The 14104-nt window shown below is 50.0% G+C and overlaps 2 protein-coding genes and 1 long non-coding RNA gene across 4 annotated transcripts in view; 1 reads left to right on the top strand and 2 right to left on the bottom strand.

Moving 5' to 3' along the window:
* The window catches only part of TRIT1 (tRNA isopentenyltransferase 1), a 55364-nt gene extending 49493 nt beyond the window's left edge, over positions 1–5871 (bottom strand). Inside the window, exon 1 of the mRNA XM_055586292.1 lies at positions 4980–5871. The gene's annotated coding sequence lies outside the window, so the exon portion shown is untranslated. The remainder of the gene's footprint in view (positions 1–4979) is intronic.
* Positions 5872–6919: 1048 nt separating this feature from the next.
* Positions 6920–13554, bottom strand: MYCL (MYCL proto-oncogene, bHLH transcription factor). Of its 2 annotated transcripts, none has more exons than XM_055586293.1 (3): positions 13363–13554; positions 12499–13003; positions 6920–9515 (listed from the first exon to the last, which is right to left on the bottom strand). In XM_055586293.1, the coding sequence occupies exons 1-3, from the start codon at positions 13441–13443 to the stop codon at positions 8917–8919; spliced, it is 1185 nt and encodes a 394-aa protein (XP_055442268.1). In that variant the 5' UTR covers positions 13444–13554; the 3' UTR covers positions 6920–8916. The 2 variants fall into 2 exon arrangements, with proteins under 2 accessions (XP_055442268.1, XP_055442269.1); XM_055586294.1 differs by lacking the exon at positions 13363–13554 and adding an exon at positions 13101–13345.
* On the top strand, positions 9465–10590 carry LOC129655635 (uncharacterized). The gene is made up of 3 exons (XR_008716064.1): positions 9465–9599; positions 10170–10255; positions 10398–10590. It is a non-coding gene; the product is annotated as an uncharacterized LOC129655635 (long non-coding RNA).
* Positions 13555–14104: the final 550 nt, after the last annotated feature.

Here is a 14104-nt window from a genome sequence, read left to right as displayed (position 1 = left end):
CTACACATGCACAGGGATCCCCAAAGGCTGCAAAATCAGAGTAGGGAGGTGCAAAAGGAGAAAAGATGCAGAGCCATCAGAGGTCCTTTCTGTTTCTAATTTCATGGCTTCTTCAAGCCCCCTCCTCTGCTTCTCTGGCCCTTTCTCCTTCCCGTGACTTAGCACTGTGGGCCTTCATCAGCTTTGTATCTTGGTGAGTCTTAAACCTGTATCTTCATTTCAACCGCCTTTCCAAAGTTTTAATGTCACATTTCCAACTTCCTGTTGGGTGCTCTATTTTGAATGATCCCACCACCTCAATCTCAATTGTGTCCCAAACCACAATCGGTTTCTTTTCTTGACTTCCCTATTTCAAAGAATCACAGAGGATGTTTGTGGTAAAAGGATCCTTTTAGAAATCTAGTGCAACTCCTCTTGTTTTACAAAAATGAGACCACCTGGCCTGAAAATCAGACCAGATCCCTCCCCAGATTTCACATAACTTTCCCAATCCTCTCTTCCCCATAGCTATTCCCTTAGCTTAGAACACCTTCTTCCTCTTCATTTAGCCAAATACTACTGGGACTTATAGTTCCAGTTAAAGTCACAGTATCTCCAACAAGAACTCTCTTGATGACTCCAAAGTGCTCTCTTCCCCTTCTGAGGCTTGCAGCCCTTGTTTGAGACACATATTGACTTATTCTGTCAATATGTCTATATGATCATGTTTGCATGCTCATAAACTTCCATTAAAAGAAAAAAAAAAAAGCAGAGACATTACTTTGCCGACAAAGGTCCATCTAATCAAAGCTATGGTTTTTCCAGTAGTCATGCGTGGATGTGAGTTGGATCATAAAGAAAGCTGAGCACTGAAGAATTGATGCTTTTGAACTGTGCTGTTGGAGAATACTCTTGAGAGTCCCGTGGACTGCAAGGAGATCCAACCACTCAATCCTAAAGGAAACCAGTCCTGAATATTCATTGCAAGAACTGATGCTGAAGCTGATGCTCCAATGCTTTGTCCACCTGATGTGAAGAACTGACTCATTGGAAAAGACCCTGATACTGGGAAAGATTGAAGGCAGGAAGAGAAAGGGATGACAGAGGATGAGATGGTTGGATGGCATCACTGACTTGATAGACTTGAGTTTGAGCAAGCTCTGTGAGTTGGTGATGGACAGGGAGGCCTGGCATGCTGCAGTCCATGGGGTTGCAAAGAATCAAACATGACTGAGCAACTGAACTGAACTGAAACTTCGATAAGGAACCATCACTTCATATATCATTGTTCTTACTATGTGGCAGGAACTATTCTGAGCACTTACATACAGTAATTTATTTTTAATCTTTTCAACAGTCCTATGAGGTAAGTATTAATATTATATCCATTTTAGAGAAGGAAACTTCTAGGACTTGGAGAGGTTGAATGATTTGCCCAAATATCACGTAAGTAGTAACCCCAAGCCCCTGTTCTTAACCATTATACTATGCCATCTATAGCAACTTCTGTGAATATTTTTATATCTCCACAAGACCTGGCTCTAACCCCTTATTCCAATGTTTTTCTAAGTGTGACCACAGGATTCCATCTTCCTCCTTGCTTATCAGCAAGGTAGATTCTTGGCCCTGACCTACTACATCAAGGTTTTGGGGGTTTGTTTGTTGTTTAGTTGCTAAGTTGTGTTCAACTCTTTTGCAACCTCATAGACTGTACTAGTGGAGAAGGCAATGGCACCCCACTCCAGTACACTTGCCTGGAAAATCCCATGGATGGAGGAGCCTTCTGGGCTGCAGTCCATGGGGTTGCTGAGCGTCGGACATGACCGAGCGACTTCCCTTTCACTTTTCACTTTAATGCATTGGAGAAGGAAATGGCAACCCACTCCAGTGTTCTTGCTTGGAGAATCCCAGGGACGGGGGTGCCTGGTGGGCTGCCGTCTATGGGGTTGCACAGAGTCGGACATGACTGAAGCGACTTAGCAGCAGCAGCAGCAGCAGACCATACTAGCTCACCAGACACCTCTGTCCATGGGAATTCCCAAGCAAGAATATTGGAGTGGGTTGTCATTTCCATCTCCAGATTCTTAAGACTCACCCAGGTGTGAGGATCACTGTCTGAACAAAAATACACATTAGAGGATTTAATGACTGAATGGAGTCATTGACTTCAGTTCAGTTTGAAGACACTGCAGTGCCCAGTAAGGACAAATGGAGGGCCCATATGTGCAACAGCATCATGGACTCCCACCCCCTGCCTGCCATGGGGCATGGAATGCTGTGGACCAGTCAGACTCAGGTCTTTGCCCTTCTTCCCTTCTCTGCTCATCTCAGTCTCCCCAAATCCTGGCTACTCCTTCCGTGATGATTTATTGCCTCTTGAGGCATTAATACATCTACCCCAGATTATTTTAAGTACTCCTTCTGGGAAGATTTCTTATTTTACCAATCCCTTCTATCACCTTTTAAATATGACTAATTGGTGTTCTAGGTGGGGCTTGCTAAATGGTTTAAATAATACTAATCATTTACTAAGCACTTAGTATTGCTCACAAAAACCCTAAGAAGCAGGTGCTATGATTTATACTTGTTTTACAAATATGGAAATTGGGACTGGGAGAAGTTAATAATTTGTCCAAGGTCACAAAGCTGGAAAATGGAGAGCTTGATTTGGAACTGAGCTCTGTTGGTTGTGGGAGGTTACCTAACCACACTACTTCCCACAAGTTTAGAGGTGATTCAACAGCTACTTTTTGGGCACCAACTTGACCCCTGGCACTGAGTATTAATTGTTTAATAACTCACCTGATTGAAGACCTTAAGATCATATTTAGGTTTACTCACCAAAAGAATGGCAATCTTAAAACAGGCGCGTGCATGCTCAGTTGCTTCAGTCATGTGCAACTCTTTTCGACCCTATGCATTATAGCCCACCAGACTCCTCTGTCTATGGGATTCTCCAGGCCCGAATACTGTGGCAGGTTGCCATGCCCTCCTCCAGGGGATTTTCCCAACCCAAGGATGGACCCCTCATCTCCTGGGTCCTCTGCATTGCAGGCCTGGTGGCTCAGACGGTAAAGAATCTGCCTGCAATGCAGGAGATCCAGATTCGATCTCGATCCCCTGGAGAAGGGACTGGCTACCTACTCCAGTATTCTAGCCTGGAAAATCCCATGGACAGAGGAGCCTGGAGGTCTTCAGTCTGTGGGGTCCCAAAGAGTAGGACACCACTGAGGGACTAACACTTTCACTTTCCTTTTTTTACCCACTGAGCCACCTGGGAAGCCCAATCTTAATATGGTTGATCCCTTTAGCAGCAGTTCTAAATAAAGACATTAAGAGCTGTCCACCAAGCTTAAAGTAGAAATGTCCACACCCCCATGGAACTTTAGCTGACGTATTTAGAGACCTCCCCTTTACCCTCCCTAGTCACCCAGTCATCAGTCATCTCCCACTGGTTATCTTATCCTTCGAGTCCTCTTTCACACTCCCTATCACCTTCCAGATCAACAAAACCATCCCCACCCCCCACCTGCCCTCACCGCCTGCCCCTCCACCCTCTCCCGCCCCCACACCCATCCCTTCTCCTTCTAAAGTGCATATTCTGAAATATTCTGACTCCAGGGGCACTTAAGATAAATTCAGCATTTCTAAGATAGTTCAACCTGTCTCAGTCCCCCTAAAATAGCTACCAATAGGGGCAGGAGTTAAGCACTCCATTTAGCCTTTGATTGTCTAACAGAGCAGATGGCCTTTCTTTCCCATGCCACGTGTGTCTTCTCAGCTGTTCCTTATTATCTACGTCCACATCTTTGGGAGGGGTATGTAGTCCCTTAAGTGTACTATTCAGAGAAAAACCTAATTTGCAGAAAATTTTCTCCGAAATCCAGGAATAAACTCCTGGCTATTTTCAGACAAAGATAGAGGTGGGAGTCTGCAGAAGTGAGCTAGGAAGGAGCTTAAAATACTTCACATTCCAGAAACACCCTTTCTTCCCCCCAGGAGATGGCTTTATTCCCACTCCTTTCTCAGCAGTTTCAGACTCAAAGGAACTGAAGCTTAGAGTCAGGCAAGTCAGGCAGTCTGCCCTAGCTGTCTGGGCTCAGACAAATGACTTCAATGTCTCTGAGCTCCAATTTGCTCACCTGTGAAATGGGGCTGATACCATCCTTTCCTCCAGGTTACTGTGAGAATTAAGCTATGTAAAGCAACATTAGCATCAGCTTTAGGCCCCGTACCTAGGAGTTCTTAGGATTTTACTGAACACTCATGAATAAAGGGTCTAGTAAAGGGAGAGAAGCCCCTACAAATTTTCTTATTTCTTAACAAATGGCCTCGAAAGCAGAATGGGGACTTCCCTGCTGGTCCAGTGGTTAAGAGTCCATCTGCCAATGCAGGGCACATGGGTCTGATACCTAGAAGATCCCACATGCCTCGGGGCAATTAAGCCCGTGCCCCACTGCTAGTGAGCCCGCACTCGGGAGCCCATGCGCTGCAACAAGAGGCCACCATAATGAGAAGCCCTCGTACTGCAACGAAGAGTAGACGCTGGTCGCGCAACTAGAGAAAGCCAGAGCACGGCTACAAAGATCCAGCACAGCGAAAAAAAAAAGATGTTACACTCAGTGGGAACAGAGCGACTATAACTAAAAGAGGGATATGGAGTTTTAAGGAAAGTATCCCAGTAATCCAAGTCTGTTTTTATCAAACAGCTATTTATGCCCTGGCTTTGGGGACCTAGGGGTCATAGGGGTGGAGTGGGAAGTTTATCTGACAGAAGACAGGTTTTGGGATTTGGATTCTGATCTGTGACCTTGAGCAAGAAACCTGTCTGGGGGACTTTCTGGTGGTCCAGTGGTTAGGACTCCGTTCCACTGCAGGGGGCATGGGTTCCATCCTTGCTCAGGGAACTAAGGTCCCGCCAGCCACAAGGTGTGGCCCAAAAACAAAAACAAAAAAACTGTCTGGGCTCTAGTACCAAGTGGCGAATATTGCTTACTTACCAGGTTGTGATGACAGTCACTTTGTAAATGTGAGGAATTTATAGTAGCTTTTGGACTCAGGCTTCGTAGGAATGCAGGTGGGCAATATCGACCCAGGTCTCAGCTGTAAGGCAGGATTACATGAGATACAGTGGCCTTCTCCTACTATGATGCTCATGGTTTTTCTGACCTGCACCCGTTTTCCTTTCCTAGTCCTAGAAGGGGCTTCTCTGGGGCAAGACGAAACTACTCAACCCACAAACGTGGCAGAGTGGCTGGTCACGGGCCATTTGCTCCACTTCATCCCAATAAGTAGCAGGCACAGTGGCCCCAAGGAGACAGTTCCAGCAAGCAGTTAAGTGATGAAATTCCCTACTTCCTCTACACATCGCATGATAACAAAAGAAGCTGATCATTATTATGTGGTGGTGAAGACCTCTGGCTCTAGAGATAGGCAGAGCTGGTTTCAAATCCCTTGAACTCATTTACTTGCTAGCTGTGTAACATTGGGCAGTTATGTTTCACTCTTAGAACCCTGGTTCCCTCTTCTGTAGTCCTGGCACATGATTGGTGTGGTCTAACATGTAGGAAGGAGCAAGGTGCTTAGATATAGGCAGTGCTCCATCAGGAATGGCTATTACTAAAGTCTCCCCTCTTGCATTTAGAGAGGTTTCTGAGAACTATGTTCCTGTATTAATCAAAGGAGAAAGAAAAAAAAATCACGTTATATCACCGATTCTCATAAAATTTTTAAAAAGACATCCTGCAAGGGAACTCCCTGGTTGCCCAGTGGTTAGGACTCTGTGCTTCTATTGCAGGCAGCTTGGGTTTGATCCCTGGTCAGAGAATCAAGATCCTGCCAGGCAGTGCATGCACGCATGCTCAGTCACTTCAATCATGTCCGACTTTTTGTGACCCTATAGACTGTAGCTCTCCAGGCTCCTCTGTCCATGCAGATTCTCCATGCAAGAATACTGGAGTGGGTTGCCATTTCCTTCTCCAGGGATCTTCCCAACCCAGGAATCGAACACACATCTCTTATGTCTCCCGCACTGGCAGGCAGGTTCTTTTACCACTAGCACCACCTGGGAAGCCCACAAGGCGGTAGGCATGGTTAAAAAAAAAAAAGGGGATTAAAATACCTATGGTAAGAAAAGTACCACCTGAAAAGATTTAAGGCTTTACAGTTTAAAAGCAGTTTAAAGTCTGGTGGTCTAGTGATTGAGACTCTGCACGGTCACTGCCAATGGCCCAGGTTCAATCCCTGGAAGGAGAACTAAGATCCCACAAGCCTTGCAGCTGAAAAAAAAAAGTCTACATTTAATGCCTGCCAATCCCTGTGATAAGCTTCCCTCGTGGCTCAGTTGTAGGGAGTCTGCCTGCTAATGCAGGAGATGTGAGTTCAATCCCCTGGAGAAGGAAATGGCAACTCACTCCAGTATGCTTGCCTGGGAAATCTCATGGACAGAGGAGCCTGGCAAGCTATATAGTTCACAGGGTTGCAAAAGAGGTGGATGCGACTTAGCAACTAAATAGCAACAGTCCCTTGGGAAATAGCATTTATCCCCATCTTACAAGTAGGGAAACTAGGGCTTTCAGGTAAAGGTAAAAGGCACAGGATGAATTAATGGTGGAACACCAGGATTTCAAGCCTTCTAAAATACAAATTCAGCACTCTGGAATTCACAAGACAATTTTGTGTTTACTGAGTACTGAACTTACGTTGTTTAGACATGTTTGAAATGGCATTTCAGGAAACCAGGGTGGAGTGACCAGGTTAGCAACATGGTTAGAGATCATTTGTGACTACCCTAAAATACAGTGTCCCTTGGTTCTGGGGGACATGGTGGGCATAAGCTGCCCCCCACCCCCCCGCCTCTGACATATTTGAGAAATCTTTTATTAGAAGATGTCCCAGAAGGCAACATTTTAAAATCAGGCAATCAGTATTCACAACTAAATACAAAATTTCAGGTAAATCTACCTTTTAAAAATAAATCAGACTTTTGCAACAGGAGAATTGCCCCAGAGTTTTGTTTTGTTTTTTTTCCTTGTACAAAAACAATTAACACCACTTTGCAAAAGGCATACAAAAATACAGTATTAAAAAAAAGACTGCTCCCAGCATAATACCCAACAGCAGCTTATAAAACACAAGCTCTTCAGGTGAGACATCAATAACCTACATCCCACCTGTTCTCCAAAGACAGTTCCAGAAGTCAGTTGGCTCCCCAAAACCATGCTCCAGAAGCAGGGGGCTTTTTGCAAGTTCCACTGGGGTTCTCTGAGGCCAGGAAGCAACCTCAGGAACAGACCATCATGCATAACAGGTTTAGAAGTAGCAGCTGGCTTCCCAGAGCCACATATAGTACTCTAGAATTCTTCCCTCCCCCATTTTCAAACCCCCATCCAGTAGGCACCTGCTGCCCTGGGCGGAGTGCTGGAAGGGCCGATCTTTCTTCCAGGCTAGACTTAGGGGCTGCTGAGGTTGCCCACGTGACACTTGTTGGGTTAGGTGACTTTCTCAGCCCGGAGGCTGTGCCTGGAATCTACCTGGAGAGGCTGAGCCCAGTTGGGTAAAATCCATCATGGTCCACTGAGCAGAGCTCCTGGAAGCTTCTTAAAAACCCACCAGGAAGCTAATCCGCCTTCTGGAGCACTGGATGAGTCCCAGCGGCTCTCCCAGTAAGAACTGCAATAAGGCCCAGATTCTGGGAATGGGATTCTGACTCATGTCAGGCTGGCAGAGGGCCCAAGGGTGGCTAGAGGGACAGCAAGCTCCTTGGAGTTGCAAGAGAAGCACAGGTTTGTATGGTTCTAGCATCACCGACTCAATGGACATGAGTTTTAGTAAACTCCAGAAGTTGGTGATGGACAGGGAGGCCTGGCGTGCTGCAGTCCATGGGGTCACAAAGAGTCAGACATGACTGAGCGACTGAACTGAACTGAGTAGAACTTCAAACTTATCAGTCAGGGGTTGAGATGAGAGGGAGGTGGGAAAGAGGAAGTGGTACAGCTCTTCCCCTTCAGGTGCCTGACATCTGCTTTGAGAGGATTTCCAAGATGGAAAACACCTGGGCAGGGAACACATTCGCAGCCAGGACTCCAAACCTTCCCCCAGCCACAGGCTGGGACCCTTGCCCTGTGTCCTGGGGAAGTATTCTGACCTGTGGGAAACGGCCTTAGAGCCCATTGCATAACAAAAGTGGAAGGAAACCAAAAAAGTTCCTGGTGAGGATGGGATGGTCTCTGCCTTCAGAGGAAAGGGCCCGGAGGGCCTTGAGACAAAGAATCTAAGAGGCCAAGCGCTTTAAAAGTTCTCAAGATCGCAGCATGGAGAGTGGGAGGAGGGGTGTCACCTAACATGGGAATATATGTTAAAGGTTTCTGACTCCTCAGCTACTGTAAAGTGTCTGACAGTGAGGTAATGGTCCCTGTTGATCAAGTCTGCGAGCTCGTCTTCACTCAAGACAGCTCGTATGTCTCTTGGAAAAAGGAGCCTGGGGAGAGCATCCAGGCCCAGCTGTCCTAGCGTCACCCCAGAGACACCAGTGGGAGCATCCTTTCTCAGTCTAAGGCTCATCCGCAGTGTGAGATTTCATGCAGGCTGGAGCCCCCTGACAACGTCCACCACCTGTTGCATAGCATCTGTCAGGCTTTTCTTCAGAGCTAGTGAGCTCAACAGACCCCAAGTCTCCTCAGTGCTGCCTGCCTGAGAAGCCAAAGGTGCCAGAGAAGCCACTGCGCTCCCGCAAGTCAGGGCAGAGGGAGAGCCGGGTTGCAAGGTTTCCAAGAATGCGAGCCCTTCTTGTGTGTGCACCGGCTGCAATGCATTCTGGGAATCTATTGTCCAGGCCACCCCACCTGAACCGAAATGTGCAAATTCCTAAGGGGGAGAGGGGAGGTTAAAAAATAAACTTGGGTCTCTGTGAAGACAGAGCAGTCAGACTTTGGTCAGTTAGTAGCCACTGAGGTATGCGATTCTCTTCTGCAGCTGTTGCTGCCGACACCGGAGCTGCCTTTTCTCCGTAGCCATCCTCTTCTCAGCTCCCACTAGGGCTTGCAAGTATTCCAAGGCCTTGCTCAGGATCACTACTTTGGGGGCCTTGGAGCAGGTGGCCAGGGTAGGGACCTGATCCCTCAGGGCCAAGAACCTGGAACGGAGGTCATTCCGCCTTTTGCGCTCCAGGAAGTTATGGTTCTTCCTCTTGGTTACGTCCTCAGTGTCAGAACTGACAGGTTTGGGGTTGCAGGGCTGGGAAGGCTCGCTTTCTACAGGTGGGAGACTCACAATTTCTTCATCTGCCTCATCTTCCTTTTCTTCTGGTGCATCTCTCTCCAGACCGTCTTCACGGGGCCCTGGCTCTGGAGCCTCTCCTTGGGAGCAGCTTTCTGGAGGAAAACGGGCAGCATAGTTGTGCTGTTGTTGATGGATGGAGATGTGGAAGTGTTTCATGCAGGGGTCCAAAGGGTCTGCTCGCACCGTGATGGTGACTGGCTTCCGGACACCCAGGGACTGCCTCTTCTCCACTGTCACAACGTCAATTTCTTCACCCTCTGTCCGAGAAGAGAGATCAACAGAAGAAACACACCCCATGAGAAACACATACACAGACCCTATGCTGGAGTTTGGGAAAGGAGGTGACATCTTCCCAATTTTGATATAAACAAATTCAAGTGGGGAGAAAGACAACTGATTCAATTGTATCAAGGCTAAGGGTGGTGTGAAGGAAAGGAAGGGAAATAAGCAAGAAGGAAAATATTCTCCAATTTCTCTTTGCACAGCAAGGCTTAGATAAGAACAAAAGGCAGACCCAAGCCAACAGCCCCCAGTCTGCACAGGCTCTCCCCTCCCCCACTGACGGGATGGAGAAAAAGAGCTATAGGCCTGGGACAAAGTTTTAACTATAAAGATCTTCCCCAGTCGGGCTCTTTCATACCCCATCAGAATTGTAAATGAGGGGTCTGTGGGCAGAGCTGCCCTTTGTTCCAGCCCAGCACAGCCTGCACTTGGGAATTGTTACTTTTCACAAGTTATAAATCCTATTATTCCCCCACCTCTCTATTCTGCCATCCCTTTCAGCAGAAGAGTCAGAGAAGGGAGGGCTACAACCCATCCCTCCTCACCCACAGAGGGGAGGGAAAGGGTTTCCCTTAGGAGCATTTTGCTCCTGGGTTCAATGGGTTTCTAAAGTCATCCATCATTTATAGGTCGCCTGCCCCACCCACTTTCCTGGACCAGAAGAGGATTGGATTTGTAATCGCAGGTCGGCAGAAGCCGCAGGAACTTCACAAAGGTACAAAAGACCATTTCCAAGCTACCTGTTCTAGGGGGTCAGGAGTTGGGGGGCAGGAGTTGAGCGGCAAGGGAATGTCTTGATACAGGGGCCAAAACACTAGCAACACCTGGACATGCCTCTATCATTCCCTTACTCCAAGATCTCTTAGGTTACCCCAACCAGGAGAGGGACAATTAGGGGAGAACGTTACTGCTCCGCACTGTTTTGCAGCTTCCACAGAGAAGGCCACCTTTATGCATTTCAGCCTGACAACAGAAGAGCTCAGTTCTCAGCCTCTTTCGCAAATCACGAAGCTTGAGCCCCTTTGTCAGGAAGGCTTCCATTGTGTGGACAATCGCATTATTTCTCCATTAATAAAACCTGACCATTCAGCCCTCCTGGCCCCAAGACCTGTGATTGGCTGGCTGAGCTGAGTTTGGAATGCGGTCTTACTCAGCCCCGAGCCCCTATTGGCTGAGCTTTGCCGTCAGTCACTCTCCCCACCCCCCTCATTGTTTGCAATCTGTTGCATTTTGTTCTGGGCCATGTGGCCTGTGAGTGAACCAGGAGCTTGCAAACAGGTTCAGGGTAAAGGGCAGGTTAGAAAATGATTCAGGAGGCTTCCCCACATCCCAAACCTTTAATACTTCAGAGTTAAGCCCCATAGCTGGGGAAGGTTCTGCCTAAGAAAAAAATAATGTGAGACACCATTCTCCTTTTCAGAGAGCATGTCTAACTCTACCCAGACAAGGACATGCCCTCAGCTGGATGATCAGGTCAAACTCCCTAACATGCAAAGGGAGAAACTGAGACCCAGGTCAGCCAAGTCCACACAGCACCTGTATAACACTCTGGATCTAAAACTAAGATCTCCAGATTCCCGAAACAATGCACTTTCCACTCTACCATAACAGCTTTTGTAGAGATACATCTTTATTGGTTTCTTGATCTCAAAGTTCCCATTCCAGCCATTAAACAAACAAGGTCTTGGTGTAAAAAGCAAGCAGGTTAAAAATGACCTTAACAAAAGCAAGCAGGTTAAAAGTGAACTGGGAAAAAAATTTTTTGACTTTTAATTGTGTTTCCTTCCTTATGTTCACCATTAAGTGTATGACAACCTCCAAACCCATTCCCCAGGTCCCTCTAAATGGTCATGTAAATTATTCTTAAAAGCTACTTGAGTTTTCAGTCCTGATTTATCTGACACAAGCCTCAGTGTGCACCCTATAAAACACCCTCCCCAGTATTTCTCATGGGCACCTCGAAGAAGAGGTTAGGCTAAGAATGACATAGTCTGGTGGCACAGATGCAGCAGGCTGTGCTCAGTGAGATGTACACCTGCATTCAAGGATGGGGCAGGGGAGCCTGGAGCTCCATATCTGTGACCCCCAGCACTAACCCCAGAGCTTAGCACAAAGTAGAGGCCAGTGAACATTTGTTGAATACAAATGAAGCAGCTGAAAGCCCTCAGATGAATTGTTCCTAGAGAACACCTTCCCACCACAGGCCAGAGCAAAATGGCAAGATGTACCACTTCTCAGATAACCAATAAGTTCCTCTAAACACCAGAGAAGTGCCTGGTTGGGATGGAGGATTGAGCAAAAGAAGCTGGCTGGATGGCAGGAAGCTGGCGTTCACTTCTGGCGATTTCCTATTTCTAAGCCTCGGTTTTTCCATCTGTTAATGGGGAGCAGTCATTCCTCCACTACTGTCTCATGGATGATGGTGAGGATGAATACGTGGTAAGAGGTGGGGATGGAGGAGGAGCCATTATTGTCATTTTAAAATAAAGCAGGCAGGAGACCAGGTTTTTTAAAGGATGAAGGCTTTGGCTTTGCACAAAAGGCTTCTCAGCTTCTCTCCCCAAGGGAGTGAGTTTCCCAGAGAAAGAGACAGCAACAAAAAAAATTCAAGTCTGTTGTGACCCTTAAGGGACCCCTTCCAGCCTTCGGAGGGCAGAAATCCCCTATGGTCCAATCCCCGTATTGTTCTCCCTAAGCGCCAAGCCTCGCCCTGTCTCCCTTGTCCCCTGGGGCTCCAATCATCATCAAAGGGACGCTGGCTCCCACGCCACTTCTTCAAACTGTTTACTAACACTCCCACGTGCCAGACAGACACCGCTGGGGGCTACACCGGCAGCTTCAGCCGAGGAATTGGGAGGTGGCGGAAGGGCTTGCGCAGACCCAGTTGCCTGACCTCAGCGGCAGAGGTTTGGCCACCCATGGGGTGCCCCCTCTTGGATGACCCGGGGCGGTCCTTACCCGAGTCGCTTGGGCTCTCGGACCCCGAGCAGGCCTGGGTCTTGGGCTCGCCTAGTGGACAGGGGGCAGCGGGCGCCGGGTTGCCGGCTTCGAGGCTGGGAGCGCAGTCCGGGGTGGCGGGCGCCTTGGGCGGGTTCCCCCGGGGCGCGCCAGCGGCGAGCCGGTCGCTCACCGCTCTCTCCAGCCGTTCCCGGGCCGAAAAGCCGCTCCACATACAGTCTCGGCGGATGATGGAAGCGTAGTTCCTGCCCCAAGCTTTCGAGTGACCCCGGGATTCTGCATCGTCCCCGGCGCCCCCTCCGGGCCATGGCTCCAGAGGACCAATTCCGGGGCCCGCGTCTCCGTCGCCGGGACCGGAGCTCCAGGGCGGCGACGTGGGGGGCGACGGCACGAGCTCGAATTTCTTCCAGATGTCCTCGCTGGGCGCCGTTGAGCGGTAGAAATCCTCTCCGCAGTCATAGTCGTAGAAATAGTGCTGGTACGAGTCGAAGTCCATGTCCGCTCCCTGCGGGAGGGAAGGGGGACGTGCTGACCCAGGTGCGGGCCCAGGGAGGGAAGCGTCCCCCGGCCCCCCGGTACAGCTGGCTGCCAGGCTCTCGTACCTCTCCAACCTCACGGCTTGGAGCCCGCGCCCTTCCCTAGCGTCCCGGGCAGCCCGGCCCCGGGTCAGCGTGCCTGGGGAAGCAGCTCACAGCGCGCGGACTAGGCTGCAGGGAGCGAGTTCAAAGCAAACTTTGCCAGCGCCGCCCGGAGCGCAGCTCCGAGGGCCCGGCCGGGTCGGGCGGGGGCGTGCTGTGCCCAGAAGGCAGCCTGCAGCCCGTCTCCCGGGACTCGCGCCCGTTCCCAGGCTGCCCGCAGCCTCACCTCGCTCCCGCCACCGGCCACCTGGAGCGGACCGGTTCCCCGCCCGCTCGGGGCAGCGAAGCAGCCCGCACACTTGCACATGCGCGCCACCGAGTGCGAGGCCCGCACACAGGCGCTAGCCCCCCAGCGCGCGCTCCCGCCCCCGCTCGCGCACGGCGGCCCGGACGCTCCCGGGAGCGGCGCGGGAGCGCGAGATGCAGGCGCATTGTTTCCAGGCTGCCTTATATCTCGTCGCGCGCCCGCGGCTCAGGGACAGGGGGCGGGCCCTACGGGACCAGCCCCGCCCACGCCCCGCCTCCTCGGTCGACAGGTGGGGGCTGTGGAGTCCCAGGCCCATCAAATGAATTGCACAGGGGGGAGCGCGGAGCTGGCGGCGGGCTGATGCGGCCCGGCGGTCGCCCGGTGGGGTTGTGACTCTAGCGAGGCTCGGGAGGTCCTCTGGAGGCCGAACGAGAACGGAGCTCCTTGAAGACTCTGGGTTCAGGAAAACTGCTCCCTGTTCCGCGAGCCTACTTCCCCGAGCTCGTCCCGTTTAGTTCTGGTACATCTGGCCCGCGAGAGGTGAGGTAGTAGGGTGCAGCCGCACCTCCACCGCGCCACCTGGTGGTCCTCAGCCTTAAACCCCAGCCCTGTCCCCGGCACTGTCTTCCTCACCCTTGGGCCCCCCTTCATCAGCTTGGTGTTCCCAAACCTGGACGGACCTCAGCGAAGCAAGGTGGTGAAGATTCCGGAGCCTGAAATT

The sequence above is a fragment of the Bubalus kerabau genome, chromosome 6 (genome assembly GCF_029407905.1).
Source record: "Bubalus kerabau isolate K-KA32 ecotype Philippines breed swamp buffalo chromosome 6, PCC_UOA_SB_1v2, whole genome shotgun sequence".
Classification (NCBI taxonomy): domain Eukaryota; kingdom Metazoa; phylum Chordata; class Mammalia; order Artiodactyla; family Bovidae; genus Bubalus; species Bubalus kerabau.
Note: the sequence above shows the minus strand (reverse complement) of the source record. Positions and strands in the feature narration are given on the sequence as shown.

Excerpts from the sequence above, each read along its gene's own strand:
- MYCL (XM_055586293.1), bottom strand. The coding sequence starts at position 13,443 with ATGTGCAAGTGTGCGGGCTGCTTCGCTGCCCCGAGCGGGCGGGGAACC. Across the intron at positions 13,004-13,362 it reads TGGCCGGTGGCGGGAGCGAG|GGAGCGGACATGGACTTCGA; the intron begins GTGAGGCTGCGG and ends TCCCTCCCGCAG. Across the intron at positions 9,516-12,498 it reads CGAGAGCCCAAGCGACTCGG|AGGGTGAAGAAATTGACGTT; the intron begins GTAAGGACCGCC and ends CTTCTCGGACAG.